Source organism: Montipora capricornis, chromosome 7 (assembly GCF_036669925.1).
Source record: "Montipora capricornis isolate CH-2021 chromosome 7, ASM3666992v2, whole genome shotgun sequence".
In the NCBI taxonomy this organism is placed as follows: domain Eukaryota; kingdom Metazoa; phylum Cnidaria; class Anthozoa; order Scleractinia; family Acroporidae; genus Montipora; species Montipora capricornis.
In genome coordinates this window covers 12,245,698-12,268,197 of record NC_090889.1, presented here as the reverse complement: position 1 = coordinate 12,268,197, position 22,500 = coordinate 12,245,698, and the positions used below count along the sequence as shown (strand labels likewise).

The window sequence follows — 22,500 nt, the reverse complement described above, 5'->3', positions numbered from 1 at the left end:
CTACCCACTCTGACACGTTTTCAAAATTCTACAAAAAAGTATTTATTGCCACAGGCGTTATATATCGTTTTTTACCTATTCTCACTGGATCGTTCGAAACCTATATGGGCAACTTTATTCAATATCCTATCCATGTCATCATTTTCCTCTTCAAATATCTTTGTGTTATTTCTTCACGAGAAACGCGTCAAGTTTAAAGTGTTTTATCGTCGGAGTTTTTGTCACTTTGTTGTGGGTGATGGGCATAAATACGTTTCTAGGATGAATTTCAGTTTTGTCGATTACAATTTATTTCAAGCCAAAAAAATTAAGAAAAAGAAGTAAAAACTAATTGCATGATACTGAGGAAACCTTTATTATTTCTATATGTTGCAGTACCTCCCGTTGGTGGACGAATCAAAGTACGATGGAGCAAAATACTCAAGAGTTGAGGACGTGGGTGCAGAAACTGAAGATGACGCAAGAGCAGTTCGTGGGGCCACAAATGTAAAGGCCTCATTAAGAAAGTGGTCAAGTCTGAAATTATAAAAGCTAGCTGAAGTAGTTGTCATTCAGTAACAGTACTAGTTTTCAGAGTCAGAGAAAATGTGAAATTCAAAAGCTAGTTCTAATTCATATTTAGGTCGTACACAATCAGACAGACAACCCTAACACACAATTTTGTTCTAATGTCGTAAACTCCAAAAGACCACGGAATCGATCAGTCTCAGTTTTATTCCAGACTAACTAAATGAGAAGTTATTGTGACATGTTTTGGCAATCTGTGCCAATGCAGAACAAAGCAATATCTTTTGCCTTTGACATCAGTCAAATTCAGTTTAGAATATTCATTAGTACAACAATTGCTACAATAATTAATTGCTTTGCGAAGTAAAATATAAACAAACCCGACAAGGTTTGACAATCGTTAGCTAGCGATCATAAGCAGAACGTTTTCCAAGATTTTGTAGACACTAGCAGTAGTTCATTTCGGAGACCTAAATCGAAATCCAGCGTGATCATCACCGAGTATTCGGGATGATTGATGCTGGCTTTTTAATCCTACTACAACAGCGGCATCGAAAAGTGGTAGAAAAATATCCTGTTGATTGAGGAGGAAACAAAATATATTCAGGAGAGGAATAATATGGCAAGGGGCTTAAGATTATATCAATTCACATATGTGTGGCACGAAAGAGATGTAGGAGTATTAGTACGCTATATCAGGGTGTATAAACACTCATTAGCTCAGTGAGTCCTTGCTTAATAGTGGCCTAGCTAAACAGAATCAGTCATTTGGCTTCTCCTCTTAATTGAGGGGGAAACAAAATATATTCAGGAGAGGAATAATACAGCAAGGGGCTTAAGATTATATCAATTCACGTATGTGTGGCACGAAAGAGATGTAGGAGTATTAGTACGCTATATCAGGGTGTATAAACACTCCTTAACTCAGAGACCCCTTGCTTAATAGTGGCCCAGCTAAACATAATCAGTCATTTTGCTTCTCCTCTTAATTGAGGGGGAAACAAAATACATGTAGGAGAGAAATCATCATGTTTTTTAGAAAGGAAGCTCGCGAGTCGTTTTTATGTTTAGTCAAACATACTATAGTTGTAAAAGAAGAGTTGTCATTGTTGCACTTTAAAGTGCTTTGCTATTAACCTTTAGGGTTTTAATATGTTAATCTCCGCTTACTTGCTTGGAACGGAACCGCCATTTCAGCTTTGGCTTACTCACGGCTTTCAAAAAGACCTTCGACGATGCGAGCAAAGTGATTTCGTTCTAAAGTTACCTACATATAATTTCAAGAAAGAAAGTACAAAACTTGAGGAAATTCCCAAAAAATGAAAAAATATATAATTAATATAAATAGTGAGACCTGATAGACAAACTGACGTAACAGTGTAAACATTAATTTCTTAGAGTCAATCAGTCAAATTAAAGTAAATTTGGTAAACGAAACGGTCTTGTGCTGTCTTATCTGTAAATGAAACTACCCTATGAAATGAATTTATACATTAAATGCGGGTTATAGACAAAAGAGGGAAGTGACCCTCGCTCTTACCTGGACAATTTAAACCAAAAGATCATTTTACAGTTCTGTGTTAAGTTTCCAGGCCTTTGAATGAAAGCGAAGCTGGAGTTGACCTTTCTTTGATACAATCGCCATTGATTTCTTTATGTAAATCATGTTGTTGTAATGCTGACGAGTTTCTATTTACATAAGAAAAGCAGTTAGGTTTGTATCAAAGCAAGGTCAACTTCAGCCTTGCTTTTATTCCAAGGCCTGGTAACTGAGCACAGAGCTGCAATAGCCTTTTCACGGTTAGTTTTTCTCATTTGCATTACAATGTAATTTAACGTGGAGGCGAGGCAATTTAACTCGAAATTGCCTCGCATACAGGTTAGATTGCATTGAAATGCAAATGAGAAAAACTAACCGTGACAAAGGCTATTAGACACCTCAAAGGGATTCGAACCTAAGACCTCTGCGCTAACCAACAGAGCTATAAAGCCATCCAGTTAAGAGCAGGTCAATTTGTTTGGTTTAATTGTTTCCACGAAGGACTCGATGAATGAATGAAGTGAATGTGTATTTAAAGTGCCACTTTGAATTTAAAAAAGAAAAAAAACAGGGTCATCACTTCTTTCCATCCCTTAAACTGACATTTCCCTTTTTATTCAACCTATACGACGTACAGTCTACTCTAGACTTCAAATCTACTTCAACAAAACAGATATTAAACAAGCTGAGAAGATTCACAATAGGCGAGGCAAAGCGTTGAACCTGGATCGATGGCTTTACCTTGCAGTTTCCGATATCCACTAGACTAACGAGACAACCTCCCGGAAAATCGAATTTTTTAGAGTATTGAAATAGTAGTACCCAGCAAAACAATTGGAAATTAACCGTCTTTAACGGGGTTTTTAGACCTAAATACTATAGAGCAGCGTGGCATAGCTTAGAAACGCCTGTTTTCATTCTTTTTAGAGCGGTAAGCTTGTCAATATTAACATGGGATATTGCGTTGTGCAATTGTTAAGAAATATCCAATGTCAGTTTGAGGGATGGAAATTAGTGTTGACCAAAAAACAGCAAGTGCAGAATCTGGAAAGATTGTGTAGAAGCCCAAAGCAGAATCTGTGCGCTCGAGACCATAGCCTCTCCTTCCCAAAGCCGGTTGGTCTTTCATGTACCGGATCCGAAATAGTCTGTATATAGTCCGTTCTATAAAACAAAACAAAAACAAAAACAAAAACAAAAAAAACAAAGCGAACATAGCAATACGTAATTAGCAAGGCCTAATCGGAATAACAATGGTTCTTTTGTCCTCCGCCATTTTAGTCCTCTTGCGTCATAACATTGTCAAAGTAGCTGTGGAAATCAGGAGCTGCGGGATAAAATGGGGGGAAAAGACGCAGTAAACAGCCGTCTCATGAATTCTATTCAAATTTACGTGAACATTGTCAGTAGCTTTTCTCGCTTTCTGATTGGTTACTTACAACAGGTAATAAAATTTTATTGGTTAAAAAGTTGACAGTTTCACTCACAGTTGCACGGATTTTCGCATAGATTAAAATTTTTACATTTCTCCATATTAATTGAAGGATAAAAATTAACCAATGATCGCGTGAGAATTAAGACAGTTATCGTAAAAAAGAACTTTTTACAATGACTGCGAAATTGTCGCGCGCTCATTGGCTTATTTTTATTGTCATTAATCGGACAGACAAAAAAAAATTATAATATACGCGTTTCAAAGAGTTTAATTTATGCAAATTTTGTGAAACGTCGATCTGTCACTTTTAACCAATAGAAAGTCTCCGTTTTTTTCCCATTAGCCAATAAGAGAACCAGGCAAGTTATGAATATGGTCGCGCCAGATTCAATAAAATTGAAGTTTCTTGCATTTTTGTTTCGCGTTCTTCTCGTGTTTTGACTTAAAGAGAGAGACTGGGAAACACCCTAGCAAAACCCTTTCTGACGTAAATATGGCGACTAGCTAACCAGTAAAATGAACTACGTGCGCAAACGAAAAGCTTAAGGTTGTTTATTTCTAATGCTTATGTTTAATAAGGACGAAGGGGATAACTATTTTTAAAAACCTTTTGCGTTGGCGTTGTCCTTGGTCCCCCGAATCCGACACCAAGCTTTTCTTTTTCCTTTTTTTTTTTATCTCAGCCTGCTGAAAAAAGAAAAAAAGCTGTAACTACTGACTGCAAAACTCTTGCTTAAACTCTTGTGCGCGGCCAAACGAGACAAAACTTTTACCAACTCTCCTGAAAAATTTGAGCAGGTTTAAATTCGATGAGAGCTCTCGAGAGTCAATAAGAGTAGCCGAGAGTGAATGACAGTTTCTGCGTGAACTCAGTGATTTCGAAATAATAACAATAATAATATAATATAATATAATTTTAAAATTTATAGCGCTTAAATATCTATATGAATATAATCAAATACACAATAAAAATAACTCACTTCAAAAATTGGTGCAAATGAAATACAAAGGCGCGGAAGTAAGGTTGAAGTAGTATAGTATGTATGCATTAATAACATCAAATGTTATGAAAATAACAAAACTCTTCTGCCAAATCCCTTCGCCCTACGAGAGAATCACGTAGTCCAGTTTCCAACACTTCGTAATTGGCTTTAACACCTTGATCCCGTTTCCATATCAACAGCGACTGATAGCTTCTTTCAACAACATCTTTGTAGTCGTGTTCTATAACTTCGATACTGTCTTCATCAAAGCCTATAACTCTAGCAAGAACCTTCCATTTAGTTGCAAGTTTTGCAGACAATCTAATTAATTCTGGTTGTGATGGGCTTTCAGTTTCTTCTGCATAGCTGAAGCACTTACTTCATGTAACTTATCAGTGAGACGACTTGCATTATGCTGGGACTGACTCATGTGAGCTGAAGCACCCACGTCATGTAACTCATCAGTGGGATGCCCAGCATTATGCTGGGATTGGCTCATGTGAGCTGAAGCACCTACGTCTTGTAACTCATCATTCGCTCTGACAAGTACTAACGCTCGAATCTGCATGGCGAAAGCTCACAAATCCTTCTCACGCTGAATAGGCCCCATTCAACGGTCGCACTTCCGCCGTGTCGAACTCAATTGAATTGAGTTTGACTTAAGTTCGATAAAATTTCGAGATCTAATTCAGAGGTCGAGTTTAATTGTGCCGCATTTATTTCATAAAAAGTTGTCTTGTTCAATGCTAGCTAATGCTGCTTCAGGGCATGCGTAGTCAATAAGAAATTATGTCCATATATTACAATAATATATTCACTTGATTTGACACGGCAGAAATTCGACGTTTGAATAGCCCTTTTCACGGTTAGTTTTTCTCATTCGCATTACAACACAATCTAGCATGCATGTGAGGCAATTTCGGGCTATTTTGTAGTTTTAACCCGAAATTGCCTCGCATCCACGTTAGGTTACATTGTAATGCAAATAAAAAAAACTAACCGTGAAAAGGGCTATTGGTGCCCGCTTTTTTGCGGCAAGTTCGACACAGCCTTTACTCACACACCAAACATGCATGAGGGACCAAGAAAGGCTGCTTTCTTCGGCAATGCTTTCACCGTCTTGAGAAGTACAACCAAGCACTCACAAGAACGGTAATTGAGGGAAATTTGATGGATCAGTTCGATCTTTCGCCAGAAGAATTGAATAAGTAAACTGAGAGTATTCATACAAAATACTAATCTATATACCAATAAATATGAATCTGCTTTATCACCAATGATTACACACTGGTTAATTCGTTACAATGATCTTCTGTTACTTGCATCATGGTCACAGCAAAGTTTTGGGAGTGGCATGCACTACAGGGAACATTGCATTGCAGTTGACCTCTGAGGTACACCTAGAGCGTTGAAAAGCTACTATATTTGACATTTTTGTGGATTAATCGTCACCAGAATCCAGTATCTTTGCCGGCAAGTCAAAGACAACGTAGGGTTTCCCAGCGAACAAAACACGGATAGAAAGCAACGAATTCAACGAGCGCTAAATCGCGTTCCCTGAAATTTCCAACCTAAATAAACAGACAAGCAAAAGAAAATACACTTTCCGTAGTTTGGTAGCTCTTATCTTAACCCACAAACCAGACAGGGTTATGATTTGGGAAGGACAATTACCATGCCAGAAGACTTGAACCCTCCTTACCTAGAAATGGGTTAATTCCTGCTCTACCCGATGTGATGGTCCACGGGAAATGATTTCGTGCATTCCTTTAAATGCATGGATGGTGTCACGCTCCAAGGCTTCGCGACAAAGTGGAAACCCAAACGGGACACGCTCTTTTGGTCATTAGTTCTTTCACAAGGAACAAACAAAGATTGTTTAACATTTTGTAAAATACAAAACAAACCCGAACGCAAAGAAAAAAATTCCCATGCAATGGGTGCAAATAACAAACTACTGTTTCATTGCACTTCTTTGTCACAGCGCTTTGAACTCAAAATAATCAGTATTGCATGGAAATCAATTAATGCGTGAAGAGAGAGTAAATCGTCATTTACTTTCACAAACAAATCCTTTTTACGTCCTTCACTATTAACAAGATTTATTTAAAGGATATAGGCAATAAAAAGGACACAGTAGTAAAGGTTTTTTTCCCTGGAAAAAAAAATGATATGGTGAGGCCAGCTAGTTCATCGTGTTCACGAAAATGAGTTGCGTGAAATTGGGTTAATAGACCAAATCGGCTACCTCAATGTTGTACGAAATTCAGTCTCCCGGGGTTAAGATTCTTGGTGCATTGTATTTGCATTATAATGTAGCATTCACATTTTAAGGGTTTAAACTGGGAACAACATTGAATTGGCCGATTTGGTCTGTTATGTTAATCGTTGAAAATGGCGGATTTAACATTGGATTTCAAAACTAACCGGGTGTAGTTCTTCCTTTCTTTTGCATTGCATTTTTGTACTTTGTTGTAAATGCTAGGCATAAATTTTTGTTGAAAAAAAAAAAAAAAATCAAATTAAACTTCACCTGCGAAGGACAAAAATCACAACTGTGCGGTCGCTAATCCTGTAAGCGAAACCAATAAATAGTCCTACAATAGAAACAGCTTCTGTTTGAAGAACTTGAAAATGTTTCCATGTTTCCCTTGCCAGGGCGCTTCCAACAACAACATTTTTTAAAAATTACACTCACTTACTCGGAACACATTCGAAAGGGGTCATTATATTATGTTCCCGGTGTTGTGGTCTGGTCTTTCTGGTCTGGATAGGGTAGGGTGGAGCACTTCGCATAGGACCTCGATCGAGTCCTGTTCGTGCTCCTTCCCTCTGGGCAGGTTTGCCCAGTAGAGAGAGACAAAACCAGATGTCTCGTAAAACTAAACTATATGAACTATAAAGTAAATTAGAGTAAAGGCTGCATGTAATAACCAAAGGGGCTAATCGAGACAAGTGGCCTGTTAAGCATGGATGAAATATCATAATTGGGAAGTTAAAGAATTGGACCCACAGAAAAGATAATTATAAATCGTCTGGTGTGAACGAACCCGGAATGCAGTAAATGTGAAGCTTAAGAATCCGGAATCCAGAGCGTGGAATCCGGAATCCACGGCTCGGGATCCCGGATCCAAGGGCCACCTGGATTCCTTTACATAGGCAAATCGGAAACTAAAGTTACAATCATAATTCTTACACACAAGACATAAGAACAAGACAGCATACAATGAGTGAAGCAGAAATAGAGACAGGAAAGGAACGAAAGAAAAAAAATGCGTACGAAACTTAAGGTTTTCATAAAGTTTTCCTGCCCTTCCACTACTCAATTGGACAGGCAAAAATCTGTTTTCAAAACTGAACTTGCTTCACGTAATTTGACAGTACGAACCCCGCAGTTTTTTTTCAGATTGAAACCCCCGATACTAAAGCATTTAGAACAATTTGCCTCTTTGAGGCTGTTCACATGGAAAGAGGAAGATCCTGACACCATGTTAACTAGATGCACCCAAAACGTCCATGAGAGAAAATGAAAAAAAATAAAAAACAACAACAACAACAGCATGGTTGCGGCTGGTCTTTCAGTAGCTTCATTCTACCATTCATATAAACTACAACCCTAACATAAATTTCTGCACGTAAACCGCACGAAAACTAACCATCTCAGTACTACGAACTTTCTTTTTCAAGCAAGCAGCCCCTACAGCTTAGTGTTTTTTCCTTTTCTAACAAAATCCGTCCCCGGCCAACTCCTCGTCAAGATATTCATCTCATGTTCAAGATTCTATTGTGACTTTGCGGTTTGAAAGTACTTTCGGTGAAGTAGCACTGTTGTGACGTTTTCTGCGTATTCTCGTTCTTGGAAAACGAACCATTAGTAGTGTTTCTTCCATCATTGTGGCCTGTATCTGAGGCTGCTTGTCATCTGGTTGTGCGACAAGGACATAGCGACTAAAACGTAAAGCAGAAGAAGATTCGATGAGCGTCCATAGTAACGATCTTTATTTAAGTGTCCACTGTGTTTAGTTGTGAAAATACATTGTTCGTGGTTAGTCTTACGAAGCTCGTTTCATCCCGACCAAGGGACTCATCAGAGACCTTTCTGCTTGGCAAACTCCTTGGGCATCACGCCGAAAGTCCCGTTCGCTAACAAAATGATGACAGCAATCTCGCCTTATATCGCATAAGGGTTCCAGACCGCACAAACTCACGAGTAAAAATTGACAAAAAAGTTGACAGTTACTTGGGAAAATACATCGTTCGTGAATTTGTACGGACTGGAATCCTTGTGCGATATAAGGCGAGATTGCTGTCATCATTTTGTTAGCGAACGGGACTTTTTATGTCAACTGTGTTTAGCGCTAGGAACTAATAGGCCATTTCCGAGTTCTTGTCTGCCTCCTCTTCAAAGCGAGGCTAAGTGCGAAGCGCACATATGAATGAAAACTTCATTTTCATAAGAAAAACTTCGCACTGAGACTCGCTTTCAAGATGAGGCAGACATGAACTCGGAAATGTCCTATTGAGGACACTAGACAGAAACCAAATCATATCAGAGGTTGGTTTTTGAGGAAAGGGGAAAACCAAAGTACCCAGATAAAAACTTCGCGGAGCAGAGTAGAGAACCAACAAACTCAACCCAGATATAATGCCGAGTCTGGGAATCGAACCACGGGCCACAATAGTGGAAGGCGAGTGCCCTCATCACTGCGCAATTCGTGCATCATCTAACAGAAGAGGCATCCATGTACGAGGTATTATTAAGTACTTGTAATGACACTAAGCAAGAATGATTATCGCAGTTGAGAGCACATACATACGTAGTTGCTAAGAAACCTGACAAAAATCCGGGAATAAGAGTAACACGAGCTCAACGACTTGCGATTGCGCCGAACTGCTCTACCCTCTGCCTGAGCTATCTAGCTGTTTCGGAGCTTTAGTTGTAAGTAGGTGCACGTGAATGAATGATGAAATATAGGAGAATTTTTGCGTCATTAGAATAGGGCTCTCGTTTTCTAATCAATCAGCCGAAAATAAAGTACTGAATATTGAAAGTACATCGCATATTGAGCTATCGCTGGAAAATTTGAACGCTATATATATAAATTCAACAAAGGCAATAAACTCAACAACGGCACTTTTCCATTTCTTAGCAATACTCGTAACTACTGCAAAATTCTAGATAACTGTAAACCTGCAAATAGAAACTGACCGGGGTAGATGCGACTGTTAACTGACAATGTGTCTAATCGAGTGTGAAAACAAATACTGGTAAACAAATCATGTCAATTGATCTTTGGAAAATCCCCCTGATCAACTTAAGGATCTAAATGTACTTTCCTTCTCTAAAAGGTTTAATTGAAATTGAACTGAATTACAAAGCCAGTTTGCGCTTCTTTAAGCTTTTGTAATGATCAACCACTGACTCCAGGACATCATCTGACAACCGGTCAGGACCTTCGATGCAAATGCACATGGTGTATTCAAGTGCATCCGCACCGAGCCTACTGCGGAGCCTTGTTTTAATTAGCTTCATGGCTCTGAAGGAACGTTTAACAGTGGCAGTTGTCACCGGTAATACATTTACAATCGCAGCTACCTTTGCCAAGTTCGGAAAAGCAGTGGCAATGTCAGTTACCACTGTCTATCAATTTCGAGAGCACTTGTTGTAAGGTGCTGTCTTTGTACCTCACAAAAAAGACTCGGCGAAACAGCTTCCATTCTGATTCCGTATCCTCAGCGTTAATGTCAGGTTGTGAGATGCCTATTTCTCCCTGAAATTGGATTCTTTGTGCGACACTGTAGAAATTGATTAGGGTTCGTATCTTTTCTATGTCATAGTCTGCCAATTTATCGTCAGTTGGGAGATGTTGTGGATCAAAAATAGACATAGCAGAGATAAGATCTGTAGACTCCATCCTTCTATTGATGTGGTCAATAACACTTTGCACGTACCGACGATAGACCTGGTAAAGAAACAAGTTCTTTTCTTCCTCTGTAATCACAATGTTCTTTGCTCCAAGTTGCGCTTCATCAGTGAACACTGAAGAATGACTCTTGAACCACGTGCAGGCATTTACGTTCTCCTTCAACTCCATTAACCGTCTAGTAGTGCTCTCAACCATTGCTGGTACGCTGGCTTGCAGTGCCGCGACAGTATGCAGTACATTACAGAGCATGTAGATACAAACCATAGTCTTGTATTTGGTCGAGAGAATAGCAATCCCATGTGCTTCTGCGTCACCTGTCTCATCATATATCTCTTCGAAAGTACTCACCAATGCTGGCAAACAAAGCCGTACAGCACGCACGGCCCTTTCACGGGCTAACCATCGAGTATCGCTAGGTTTCTGCATCTTGACTTCACGACACTGAAGCTCAGCCTGAATCTCCTTTAGGTTTTCCGCTTTGTTGGGTGAATAGTAAAATGCTTTCCAAATTGTTAATAGTGTACCTAAGACTCGCTTTACCTCTGCGTGTTCGCCCGCAGCATTTACAGCAGCCAGTTGCAGTAGATGGAAACGACAGTGTACGTAAATAGCGCTTGGTGCATGCAACCTCAGGCGTGTCTGAATACCAGTCCGGTTAACCAACATGGTGCTAGCACCATCAAAACCAAAACTAAGCATTTTCTCAAATGTGATGCTTCTGGATTGCAAAAAATCAGAAATACAACCAGCGATAGCTTCAGCATTAGTTTTCTTAGCTTGTATGACACCAAGTAAGTGTTCCACTGGCTTGTTGTGATGTAGCCAACGTGCACACACTGACAGTTCTTCCTAGGAGGCTATATCGGTGCTTTCGTCTACCATTATCGAGTAATAGACGCTTCCTTTCAAACTGTCGAGGAGGCTGTTTTCCAGAGTCTTGCTGATGCTTGTAAGAAGTTCTACTATTGTGGAATATGACTCATAGGTTGCACTACGTGGGCATGTTTCTGTATGCGCTTGCAACGTGATATCCCCATTCTCGATCTGCTAGGTAACGAGACCTTCAATTGTAATGGTGTGGGGAATCTGATGTTTTACAAGGAAATACAGTGATCGGATGAGCTTCTTCATCATTTTCCGGTTTTCTTTCTTTTCTTCCTCGCCGCCTGTTACAATCAGTTCTATAACATCACTACGCTTTTCTGCAGACTGAGAAAATGCCCTTCTCTCTACTGCTGCTAGATGCCATTCACTTTTCTCATGATTTGCTAACAGGGTTGTAGCCTTCGCCCAGTTGTTTACAGGACGTGTTACCCATGCACCTTTACCTTGTACAGGTACTTTCTCATAGACCTCGCAAACAGTACATACCATACCCTTCAAAGTTGAATTAAAGTTCATCCAAGAGTGTTTCTTCTTTCATGAAACGTCATAGGTTAAATTCTTCTTGTAGTTCGGCTTGTTATTCGTGCTACTACTCGATGTTGCTGCAATCTTTTCTGGGGGTTTTACTGCACAATCAGATTCACATGGTCCGTGTCTTTTTCTTGGTTGACCTGTGCTAGTCGAACTCGATGTTGTGGCAACCTTTTCTGGTGGTTGCACAGCACAATCAAAATCACATTCTGATGACGTGTGTAGATCAGAGTCTCCCTTCCGTGGTTTTCTGGTGACAAATTTGATCATGCTGTCGCTATTCAACTCATAAACAGAATGTACAGCACAATACCCGAGGCTGCTCTAAGGCCAGCAGTTTGTAATACTCCATGTTCCTTGTCATGTAGTGTCCTTAGACAGGGAATACTTACTTCATGAGCACTGACCTCGTCGCGTCTGGATGATTTTTCCGATATAGTTACTTATATACTGCAATGATATCAATATTTTTTGGGGGAAGCTGGGCATTTGGGGGAGGGGGGGGGAAGGTTCTACTCCTCAAATACCCTAGATAGAACCCTGCTTCTCTGAGGAAACTCGTATGTTAATGAAACGAAATGTCAATAACGTCAGGGAAAATTCCCTTATACGAAAGACATACTTAAAACAGTGGATTGTAACAACTTTAGAGAATGATCATTGCAAATGAGAGCACAATAAGCCAATACAAATGAAGACAAGCGTAGGCCTGGATTTCTTTCAAAATATATGATCTATTTTTTTTGGGAAGAGGATCTTCGAATAAATCCCTTTCACGGTTTGAGACTGACAAAAAGCGTGATGCATGCATACTTGTCTCAGAGGCACGACCCACTTCAATTCTGGTGTCTATATAGCTTTAAAAGATACAGAAAAAAAGATATGACAACTGAACACTTCTATTGGCTTACCTGCACTTGCTTGGGATCGAGGCTGACGGTGGGGGCTTGGGTAACACATTGACAACATCAGACACGTGATGATCGGATGTCTTCAGGTTAATCAAGTTCCTTGCCACTGGGTTTAGTCTCTGTCCAATGGATTCCGAGCTAAGTCTAAGGCGGTATGGTCGTTCACTGGCAAATTCCCGTTCCTTTACGACGCAGTTTTGGATCAAATCCGAAGAGGGAAGAGGTGTGGTTTTACGTGAAGAAGTTGTGGGTGGTGGTGTGATGAACTCGATGACCCCCTCAGATTTGGAAACTGTAGAAATACCAAGATTACAACTAAGATTACAGAACGCATTTTTTTTGGTAATATTAATTAATCGGTGAAACGGCCATTTCTCAGAAGAGCGTCCGCCATGTTATGACGTCATTACACGCACGGGAGTAACAGGAAGACAACGCACATAACATGGCGGACGTACAAGAAAAAATAATTGAAATATTGTTAATCATTTGTGGAGCAGGGGTGGCGCAGTGGTGAGAGTACTCTCCTCCCACCAATGTGGCCCTGGTTCAATTCCCGGTCCCGGCGTCAAACGTGGGTTGAGTTTGTTGTTGATTCTCTCCTTGTTCCGAGAGGTTTTTCTCTAGGTACTCCGGTTTTCCCCTCTCCTCAAAAACCAACACTGCCAAATTCCAATTCGATCCGGAATGCACTGACGCATGTTGAATGAGCTCCAGAGCGCTCTTAAGGTGTTCCGTGGGTAAACAAATTCCATTTCCATTTCCAAACAAAATATAGGATCCGTTTCACCAAAAAAATGGACTCCTTTTCTGAGACAGGGATGTCCTTGGTAGTGTTTGAGATAAACATATTGCTCTTTGGCAAGACATTTTGGCTCTTCTGAGCATATCTTTCAAAATAACCATCTGGTAACATGCTCTTAACTTAACGGCTCGAAAAAACATCACGATGGAAATAAAAACACAATCCATGATACCTTGTGCACATTCAAGATGGCTTGAATTTTTCCACTTCTCTCTCTGTTTGCTTTCAAGAGCTTGCCTTCTTTCTTTGGCGGTCTTTTGCCGTTCTTGTCTCAGTTGCTGTAACCGACTAGCTCTGCATAAAACGATAAAGTAATTTACTTTATTTGTCTTATAGATATTAGGTGCACCATGATTAGCCAATTAGTGTCTCCAAATAAAACAAAAATAAAGTTCATCATCATTAGAGAACAGTATTCTGCACCATAACGGAACAAACTTGATGGTTTTTTTTTACTTCGCTAGATTCACAAGGCTTGAGATACAAGTCACAAACTGCTTTGCAAGGTAGAAATAATTCGCAAAGAATGCTTTATTTGTAAGGCGGTCAAACATCGGCATGAAAACGAAGGTTGACATGAAGTCCGTGAAAAGTACTGGGCTTTAAACGGAGGAAGGTTGGAGCCCCACCCACACCAGCACTAACTCAAATGTACCCGGATAAGGACACTATGGCGTAGGAAACGATACAACGCTTTTTCTCAATCTCTTTGATGCGTTTACAAACCCAAACATCATTGAGAGCGACTACAGGGCACGGAGTTCCCAGTGTTGTGATCCTACCAAAGGTGACAACTCTTGAAGTGTACATTGAGTCCTACAATATTCCACCTTTGGCCCCTGTCTGAGACCACTTAAATTAAACCAAATCAAGTACAAGGGATACAAAGCCTCTCACCTATCTAACACTTTGATTTGCCAAATTCCTCCATAGTAGTCACTTGTGCCTATCACGGGAATGTCGCTGTGAAAACAAACCACACTTAATTGGCACAATGGCATTGCCAAGTTTTTTTCGTTTTGCACGCTCGAATATCAAGTTCGTTTTTGTGGCATATTCAAGCTGTAATTTGCAAATGTTGAGCCTTACTCATGATATTAAGGGATAACTTTTAATGAACGAAAAATTCTCTCGTCTAACTTGCGCACAAAAAACGCCCGTCCATAAATATCTCCGACAAAATGGTTAACTTCGATCTCAAAACGTTTACCAAAATATACAGGTGATAAACAACGTAATAACGTTCACCAATTTATACCTTTCAAATCCAGCTGATTCTCTGGACATGTCTTTTACATCATCCTGAATTCACAATGATAGGGAACGCTTGAGTCAGTGCACTTCTCCCTCAGGCAAACACAAGAGACCTTAAAAACGGATTCTTACTTGTATGATATTAAGCATATGCACAACCAACAAAGGGCATACAAATTAGAGGGGCCTAAACACACGCAATCTTACGCATACTCACGACACAGAAGTTGGTCAGAAGTTCTTCAAGCTTTTGACAACTTGTCCACATAAGGGTCGTCATTACTCAGAGTCATTCTGTTTGTGAGCTTAAGATAATTTTTTTTTTTTTTTTTGGGGGGGGGGGGGGGGTTGAGGGAATTTGATATTATCATTTTCTTGTTAAATGTCCCGGTTATTAACAAAAGAATTCTTCAGACAACACCAAAATATCGCCCACAAAGTTCATTATCACCGCTAAGCGAAAGCACTGGTAAATGTGATAATCACATGTTTGGCCAGCATTCTTCGAACTTAAAATCTGAAAATATTGGCTCCAACTTGCTAGCCAGTATTGTTGGAATGTTTAAGCAACGATAAGTGTAATGGCTTCGAAGGCTTTCTCTCTTATAATAATAAATCGACTTCCCTGATATCCATTAGCGACTATTCCAAAACGTTCTGCATGTAATCCATTCTATCTCCTATTTATTTCAACCAAGAGGATTATGATGCTCTCCCTCAAAACAATTCTTTTTGATATGATTTAAGGTAAGAAGTTGCCGTAAGTAGGATCTTTCATGTCTATTTTATAAGAAATGTTTGCTTCCTTGATGCTTCCCTTTTGCCAGACAGGCCCATCAGAACAACAATAGAACTGACGGGTCATTTTGTCTTCCCAATTTCATACAATTCCTTATTCAATGTCATGGAGTTGATTGTCGTCAGTATTTAATTAAATCCAAAAGATCGAAGTTCTTTCAAAAATGTATAATTTTGCATCTTAGCATTACTAGGAGCGAACAACAGCCCTACATTCCTGTCAAGGCGTTTTCACAGACCGATTTATTTTCAGATTGAATTTCCTGCAAATGAGACTCCAGCGGGAGCCCAATGACCAATCACAAGAAACTAACTTGACGTCATAGCGTTACTCAACTGGAACTGCCTTTTCTGTGGACGGGGAGAAGACTCAAGTGTTACGTACCTCTTCCGGTTCTTGAAAAACAATGCCGGATTGCATGGCTCGGTAACCATCCAGAAAATCCTCTGAAAATGAAACGCAAGATCAACTGCTGTTGGTTGAGCTTGAGGTGATTGCAGAACTAGTACGCTTTTGTTTTTTATTTATAAGCCTCTGGATGTGAAATGGCCTGTGAGGGCATTTTTGAAAGGTGTAGTTCAACATGTACGTACAGTAGGTGCCTGTCACATTATAACCTTTGCCGTTGCAATAACCCTCGGCACTCAGGTTCAAAATATATTATTTTTTCTCTAGGCTCTCAGAGATTGGAAAGTTTACGTTTGTATTGTCACGCAAAGAAAAAGATTGGCACCAGATTGATGTCACAATCTACACGTAGTTTGCATTAAGATAGTTCTTTGAACGTTCACTGATAAAACAAAGTTTGCGACATCAGCGATGTGCACGGTCTTGATTTTGTTCCTCTAAATTGTTACGCTGTGGGCCAAACTACAGCCAGTCGCCTTCTATTGAATCTATGGGAATCGAAGAAGTCGATGTTTACTTACCATCGCTGTCCGATGTCACTTGTTCCCATTTGCTACTTTGCACCAAAGAAGCGGCACTCTTAAGGTCACGTGATTGTTGTTTGACAGTTTCATTGGTTGGCGGATTATCTTCATGATGAACCCACGAATGTTCTTTTGTACTTGATTTAGTACTAAGTATGGAGTCCGCCGTTTTGGATCTTGACAGCTGGGTCGTGCTGTTATTTAGCTGGATTGAGTTGCCTATATAAGAAAGATAACAATTGGCAAATCGTAAATTACAAGAAAAAACTTTTCAAACTTTGCGAAAATAGTAGAGTTAAAGGTTCGTGTTAACGGCAAACGTCAAAATGTTCTGAAATTTGCTGATTACCAAAAACACAATGATGTCTTGTCTGTTAGCCAAAATTGTCGCCTACGTACCAAAAACAAAGAAATGAGTTAGAATAAAAGGAGAATTTTATGGTTTTGTGACTAGCGAAAGACCGTCGTTTAGAATTTGCTTAAGCTTAGTGGAGGGATCAAGCTGGGGTTAATCTTCATTTTGCAAGACCACGCATGATCAATTGATTGATAATGAACACAATAGACAAAGAAAGAAAACAATTGAACGAAGCCTTACAAAGATCCAGGTGAAGCATATGGAACGGATCCAATAAAATTAGATATTTTAATTTAAGCCGGGTAGACATTGTCAAGTTTTGTTCCTATTAATGTGCCGCTCAGAGCCTGATTGGCCGTAGAAACAAAGAGTTCTTTAATTTGTTCCAGTCGTTATCACACTTGAATGACAAAAGGAGTATCTGTAACCTGTGTAAACAGATATCGTCTACGGAATATGTGAACCAGTGCGAAGTGGTATCCTGGGGCCCGTTTCTCGAAAGTCCCGAAACATTTCGGGCGTATTAGTCAGTTGTTTCTTCGGGTCTTGTAAATCTGTTTAAGGTGATTCCTTGGTTTTCCATTTCCGCAACCCTATTTCGCATAATTTCTTGCGTCATTGGCGCACGCATAAGCTCGCGTACATTGATAAAATGGCGGATTTTCATTGTCGCCAAGCTTAATCAGACAAGGAATGGCTATTTTCTCCTGAACGAGCGTGGTTTTCAATATTCACTAGCTTTTGAAATCACTTTACTGAAAGATCTTAGCCCCGACAAACAAGTAGCTCGAGTTTTCAATAATATTCAGTAGCTTTGGCAGGTTGATCAAGTTTCGAACGCTTCTTGCATAATTCGGTTAAAAGACACTTAAAATAAAGGCCATGCACCGCGAAAACAAGCACGGTGACCCCATTTTTTTTTTAATTGCATTTTTTTAATGTCCAGTGCATGAATATCAATTGTGCCAAGTTAAACAAACATCTGGACAGTACGTTATTTTCAAGCGAATCTTAATAACTAGTTTTCTAAAAAAGGCGGATCGAAGTTTTACAATTGATATTTCGGGCACAGTACGTTAACGGGACTTTCCAGAAACGGGCCCTGCGTTTCCGTGCATTTCTCTGACGTTCTCCACAAAACAACAATGTGAAATCACCAAATTTTAGGTTTCAACAACAACGTGAGAAAATAACAATGAACCCTTCAACACATAATTTTTTAAGTTGGCATTTTCTGAAGTAGCGAATTTGGAAAAAATATTAACTGTGTGTATGCATGTTTTCCAACAAAATGGAAAGTACATGAAAAAGCTACCTCTAAGTTGTCTATCAAGGCAAGACATAAAACGCCATTGGCTATGTAACTCATACAATTGACCAAGATGGGGTTTGTTTGTTGGAGTTCATTTTTAATGCTTTGTAACAGCATTAGTCATGGCGTTGCTAAACAGCAACAATCTTAGTGCGACGGATTGCATATTTCCATCGGTTTATGGTACACAGCTCTATAATATTACAAATATATTTCACCAAAAGCTCATCTGTAGCACAGGAATGGTTTGTTATGTTCCAAACGTACGAGAAATAATTTCCTTGTGAAGTTCATATAATAGATTTGATAATCTATGCCAACAGTGGTCTTTCGAAATAATGTCAAAGCCTACTGTTTTTTAATAAACGTTTCAGATATTCTCTGCCACAAGGTGTCTATAGAAATTTCCATGTACATCCCAGTTGCCAAGACAAAGTAGTTTCAGATATTCTCTGCCATAAGGTGTCTATGGGAATTTCCATGTACATCCCAGTTGCTTGGACGAAATAGTTTCAGATATTCTTTGCCATAAGGTGTCTATGGAAATTTCCATGTACATCCCAGTTGCTTAGATGAAATAGCTTCAGATATTCTCTGCCACAAGGTGTCTATGGAAATTTCCATGTACATCCCAGTTGCCAAGACAAAGTAGTTTCAGATATTCTCTGCCATAAGGTGTCTATGGGAATTTCCATGTACATCCCAGTTGCTTGGACGAAATAGTTTCAGATATTCTTTGCCATAAGGTGTCTATGGAAATTTCCATGTACATCCCAGTTGCTTAGATGAAATAGCTTCAGATATTCTCTGCCACAAGGTATCTATGGAAATTTCCATGTACATCCCAGTTGCTTAGACGAAATAGCTTCAGATATTCTTTGCCACAAGGTATCTATGGAAATTTCCATGTACATACCAGTTGCCAAGACAAAGTAGTTTCAGATATTCTCTGCCACAAGATGTGTATGGAAATTTCCATGTACATCCCAGTTGCTTAGACGAAATAGTTTCAGATATTCTTTGCCACAAGATTATCTATGGAAACTTCCATGTACATCCCAGTTGCTTGGAGGAAATAGTTTCAGATATTCTTTGCCACAAGGTGTCTATGGAAATTTCCATGTACATCCCAGATGCTTAGACAAAGTAGTTTCAGATATTCTCTGCCACAAGATGTGTATGGAAATTTCCATGTACATCCCAGTTGCTTAGACAAAGTAGTTTCAGATATTCTCTGCCACAAGATGTGTATGGAAATTTCCATGTACATCCCAGTTGCTTAGATGAAATAGCTTCAGATATTCTCTGCCACAAGGTGTCTATGGAAATTTCCATGTACATCCCAGTTGCTTAGACGAAATAGTTTCAGATATTCTTTGCCACAAGGTATCTATGGAAATTTCCATGTACATCCCAGTTGCCAAGACAAAGTAGTTTCAGATATTCTCTGCCACAAGATGTGTATGGAAATTTCCATGTACATCCCAGTTGCTTGGACGAAATAGTTTCAGATATTCTTTGCTTCAAGGTGTCTATGGAAATTTCCATGTACATCCCAGTTGCTTAGACGAAATAGCTTCAGATATTCTTTGCCACAAGGTATCTATGGAAATTTCCATGTACATACCAGTTGCCAAGACAAAGTAGTTTCAGATATTCTCTGCCACAAGATGTGTATGGAAATTTCCATGTACATCCCAGTTGCTTAGACGAAATAGTTTCAGATATTCTTTGCCACAAGATGTGTATGGAAATTTTCAAGTACATCCCAGTTGCTTAGACGAAATAGTCTCAGATATTCTTTGCCACAAGGTGTCTATGGAAATTTCCATGTACATCCCAGTTGCTTAGACAAAGTAGTTTCAGATATTCTCTGCCACAAGGTGTGTATGGAAATTTCCATGTACATCCCAGTTGCTTAGACAAAGTAGTTTCAGATATTCTCTGCCACAAGATGTGTATGGAAATTTCCATGTACATCCCAGTTATTTGGGAAATGTTCTTAAATGTTAAGGTTTCCGCTCAAGACTTTTGTAGGTAATTTATAATTAACAAAACGAAATCTCAGCAAGTGTTTCAAGGCAATGCTAGACATTAAAGATGTCTTAAAAAGTTTAAGGAATTATGTCTGCATGATCTTTGCTTCACCAATTAAAGACAAAACCAATAAACAGCAAAGTTTCACTCCTCATCAGTGCCTGACGCTGATGATCTTGCATTGCTCAGTTTTGTGATCTCCATGTTAAATGCAATGACTGGATCTTGTTTGTCGTAGATGCTCAGGAGATTCTCTTTGCAGTCGAATGCTGGTATTAGGGAAGAAGACACTGCAAACAGGATTAATAAACAAACACAATCTATTCAGCTTTAAACATTATCGTGTGAAAATAAAGTTCCATTATTATTATTATTACTATTTATTATGCGGAACTATCTTGTTGGTGCAAGGTACCTTTGAGCTGGATGATAAGTCCCAAGACAAAAAAAAAAAAAAAGCCGCACGAACCGATAAGGGCCCGTAGGCACTAGGCAAATTTTTGTGAATTTTGCAAAAAAATCTTCATCGGTGCGTTCCATGATTTTTTTTCCCACCAAACTTCGGAGGCGCCGTCATCCGGCTGAGAAGCCATGATCGAAGGGAAACGTCAATCAAGTGATGTAGTAAACTGTCAACATTTTCGATTAAAAAATCTTCCCGCAAAGAGCACTTAAATGGTTCTATTTCAAAGAGATTGGCACTTTGCAGTTCACAAATATTTTGTTATTTTCCAATGCTACAGTATATGATAATCATATTGAAAATTAGGTGGAGGCAAAATTTTTCTCCAGATTTTTGGTAGGGCTAAACTAATTCTGTCAGCCGAGTGCGTACGGACCCTTACGTCCTCACGTCCAAGGGCAAAAAAAAAATTACCTTGACATTTTCACAACGTCCGCATACCGCGCTTCGCTCATATTTGTAGCTCCTTTTCGTATCTTTTCTTTCCTATTTTAACCCCCACCCTTCCTTCCTTTCATGGGGTTACTGACAATTAAATCTTACGTTTAAACTACATCGGTCAACTTGATGGTCGAAGCTCCGGTAACTGGACACGTTCGGGACACGTGCCTAGTGTCTTCTGCAAAAAAGAAGGAGAGCCTGGATGCAGGTCTACCTCTGAAATTTATGTTGCAGTTGAGGCAAAGATTTTAAAAAACATACATACCTTGATCTTGCCGGAATGATCTGGACATTTTATTTGAATCACACTCCCTGGATCAGTGCCATCTTGTGCCTGAATAGGTGATTTGTTGTGGGCATACAATGTACGAACCTCTCCGTTTCTTTCCTTAGCGAAGTACCACTTTCTACCGGAATGCTGTTTTCTGCTATGTCTCGAAATGTTTTTGGATGACCCCTTTCCGCCTTGTCCATTCGCCATAATGAATGAAAATTAATCCTCGAAAAGATACCACTAACTGGTACTGTAACCGGTAACGTTGTCTCTGCAGAGTGGGCGGTATTTCAATGCAAAGAAATCGATATCCTTCAAAATGCATTTGTCCTATTGGTCACTTTTCTACATTGATGCTTAAATTAAATGACAAGTTCCGTTTGAATTTGAGACTTTCCACAGTTATGTGGGCGTTATGTGACACGCGGTCATACTAACGCTCGTGAGTTTATCGTTCTGGATTTTGAAAATAGGATATAATGAATATGGATGACTCCGCCGCTAGCTCAATTGCAGAAGAGCCTTTGTCGCTCTCAATTCTTTCCAGTATTGCCAAAGAGCCTTTGGCGCTTTCATTATCAACTGATGACGAAAAATTCGAAGGTGGGGTTGCAAGAATTCCAGAACTTGAGGATGGAATATTTGAACCTCTTTTTAGTAGTACACCTGGGAAAAGGCAACGGGTATCATATGAAGACGGCTGTTTAGACTCCTCAAGAACCGAGGAACCACTCTTGCCCCGGAAGTATTGTTTCAATACAGGAACAAGATCAAACATCTTGCGGTGAAGAATCTGCAGATGACGATGGCGCTGAAACACTGGTTGACAATCAGTCCGAAGGCGAGATCTTGAGCAGCAATGAAAGGAAAACCAACGACAGAGCTGAAGGTAACATTTCAATTTCCAACTTGTTTAACTTGAGCGAACGAACGTTTTTTTGTTTGAGGATGGTAGTAGTCAATGCAGAAACCGTGTTGTTGACCTAGGCGGAAAAGTCGAGGATTTCTTTGATGCTGTGAAAGTGACAGATCTTGTTATGAAACGGAAAAAAGGTGGACCTTTGCCACTGGCAAAATTCACTGACACCTACTCGCGCGGTCAAAGG

The 22,500-nt window shown here is 39.5% G+C and overlaps 2 protein-coding genes and 1 long non-coding RNA gene across 8 annotated transcripts in view; 2 read left to right on the top strand and 1 right to left on the bottom strand.

Annotated features, from left to right (window-relative positions):
- LOC138058196 (tyrosine kinase receptor Cad96Ca-like) overlaps positions 1-626 on the top strand; it is a 22,292-nt gene extending 21,666 nt beyond the window's left edge. For all 3 annotated transcript variants that reach the window (XM_068904095.1, XM_068904096.1, XM_068904097.1), the window contains one exon: positions 376-626. In XM_068904095.1, the coding sequence (XP_068760196.1) occupies positions 376-528 (153 nt within the window). In that variant the 3' untranslated portion in view covers positions 529-626. The remainder of the gene's footprint in view (positions 1-375) is intronic.
- A 1,689-nt stretch (positions 627-2,315) lies between these two features.
- Positions 2,316-22,500, bottom strand: part of LOC138058191 (uncharacterized) — a 43,569-nt gene continuing 23,384 nt past the window's right edge. For 2 of the 4 annotated variants that reach the window (XM_068904085.1, XM_068904086.1), the window contains exons 6-12: positions 16,507-16,728; positions 15,962-16,023; positions 14,783-14,826; positions 14,422-14,487; positions 13,697-13,818; positions 12,720-13,011; positions 8,037-8,413 (exon numbers count right to left, since the gene is read on the bottom strand). In XM_068904085.1, coding sequence (XP_068760186.1) covers positions 8,239-8,413; positions 12,720-13,011; positions 13,697-13,818; positions 14,422-14,487; positions 14,783-14,826; positions 15,962-16,023; positions 16,507-16,728 — 983 coding nt within the window. In that variant the 3' untranslated portion in view covers positions 8,037-8,238. Of the gene's footprint in view, positions 3,375-4,089; positions 4,170-6,167; positions 6,318-6,928; positions 6,947-8,036; positions 8,414-12,719; positions 13,012-13,696; positions 13,819-14,421; positions 14,488-14,782; positions 14,827-15,961; positions 16,024-16,506; positions 16,729-22,500 lie in introns of those variants that run through there. The other 2 variants (XR_011133819.1, XR_011133820.1) reach the window with 2 other exon arrangements.
- The window catches only part of LOC138058213 (uncharacterized), a 4,930-nt gene continuing 3,470 nt past the window's right edge, over positions 21,041-22,500 (top strand). Inside the window, exon 1 of the long non-coding RNA XR_011133824.1 lies at positions 21,041-22,500. This exon is cut by the window's right edge and continues 514 nt beyond it. This is a non-coding gene — a long non-coding RNA (uncharacterized lncRNA).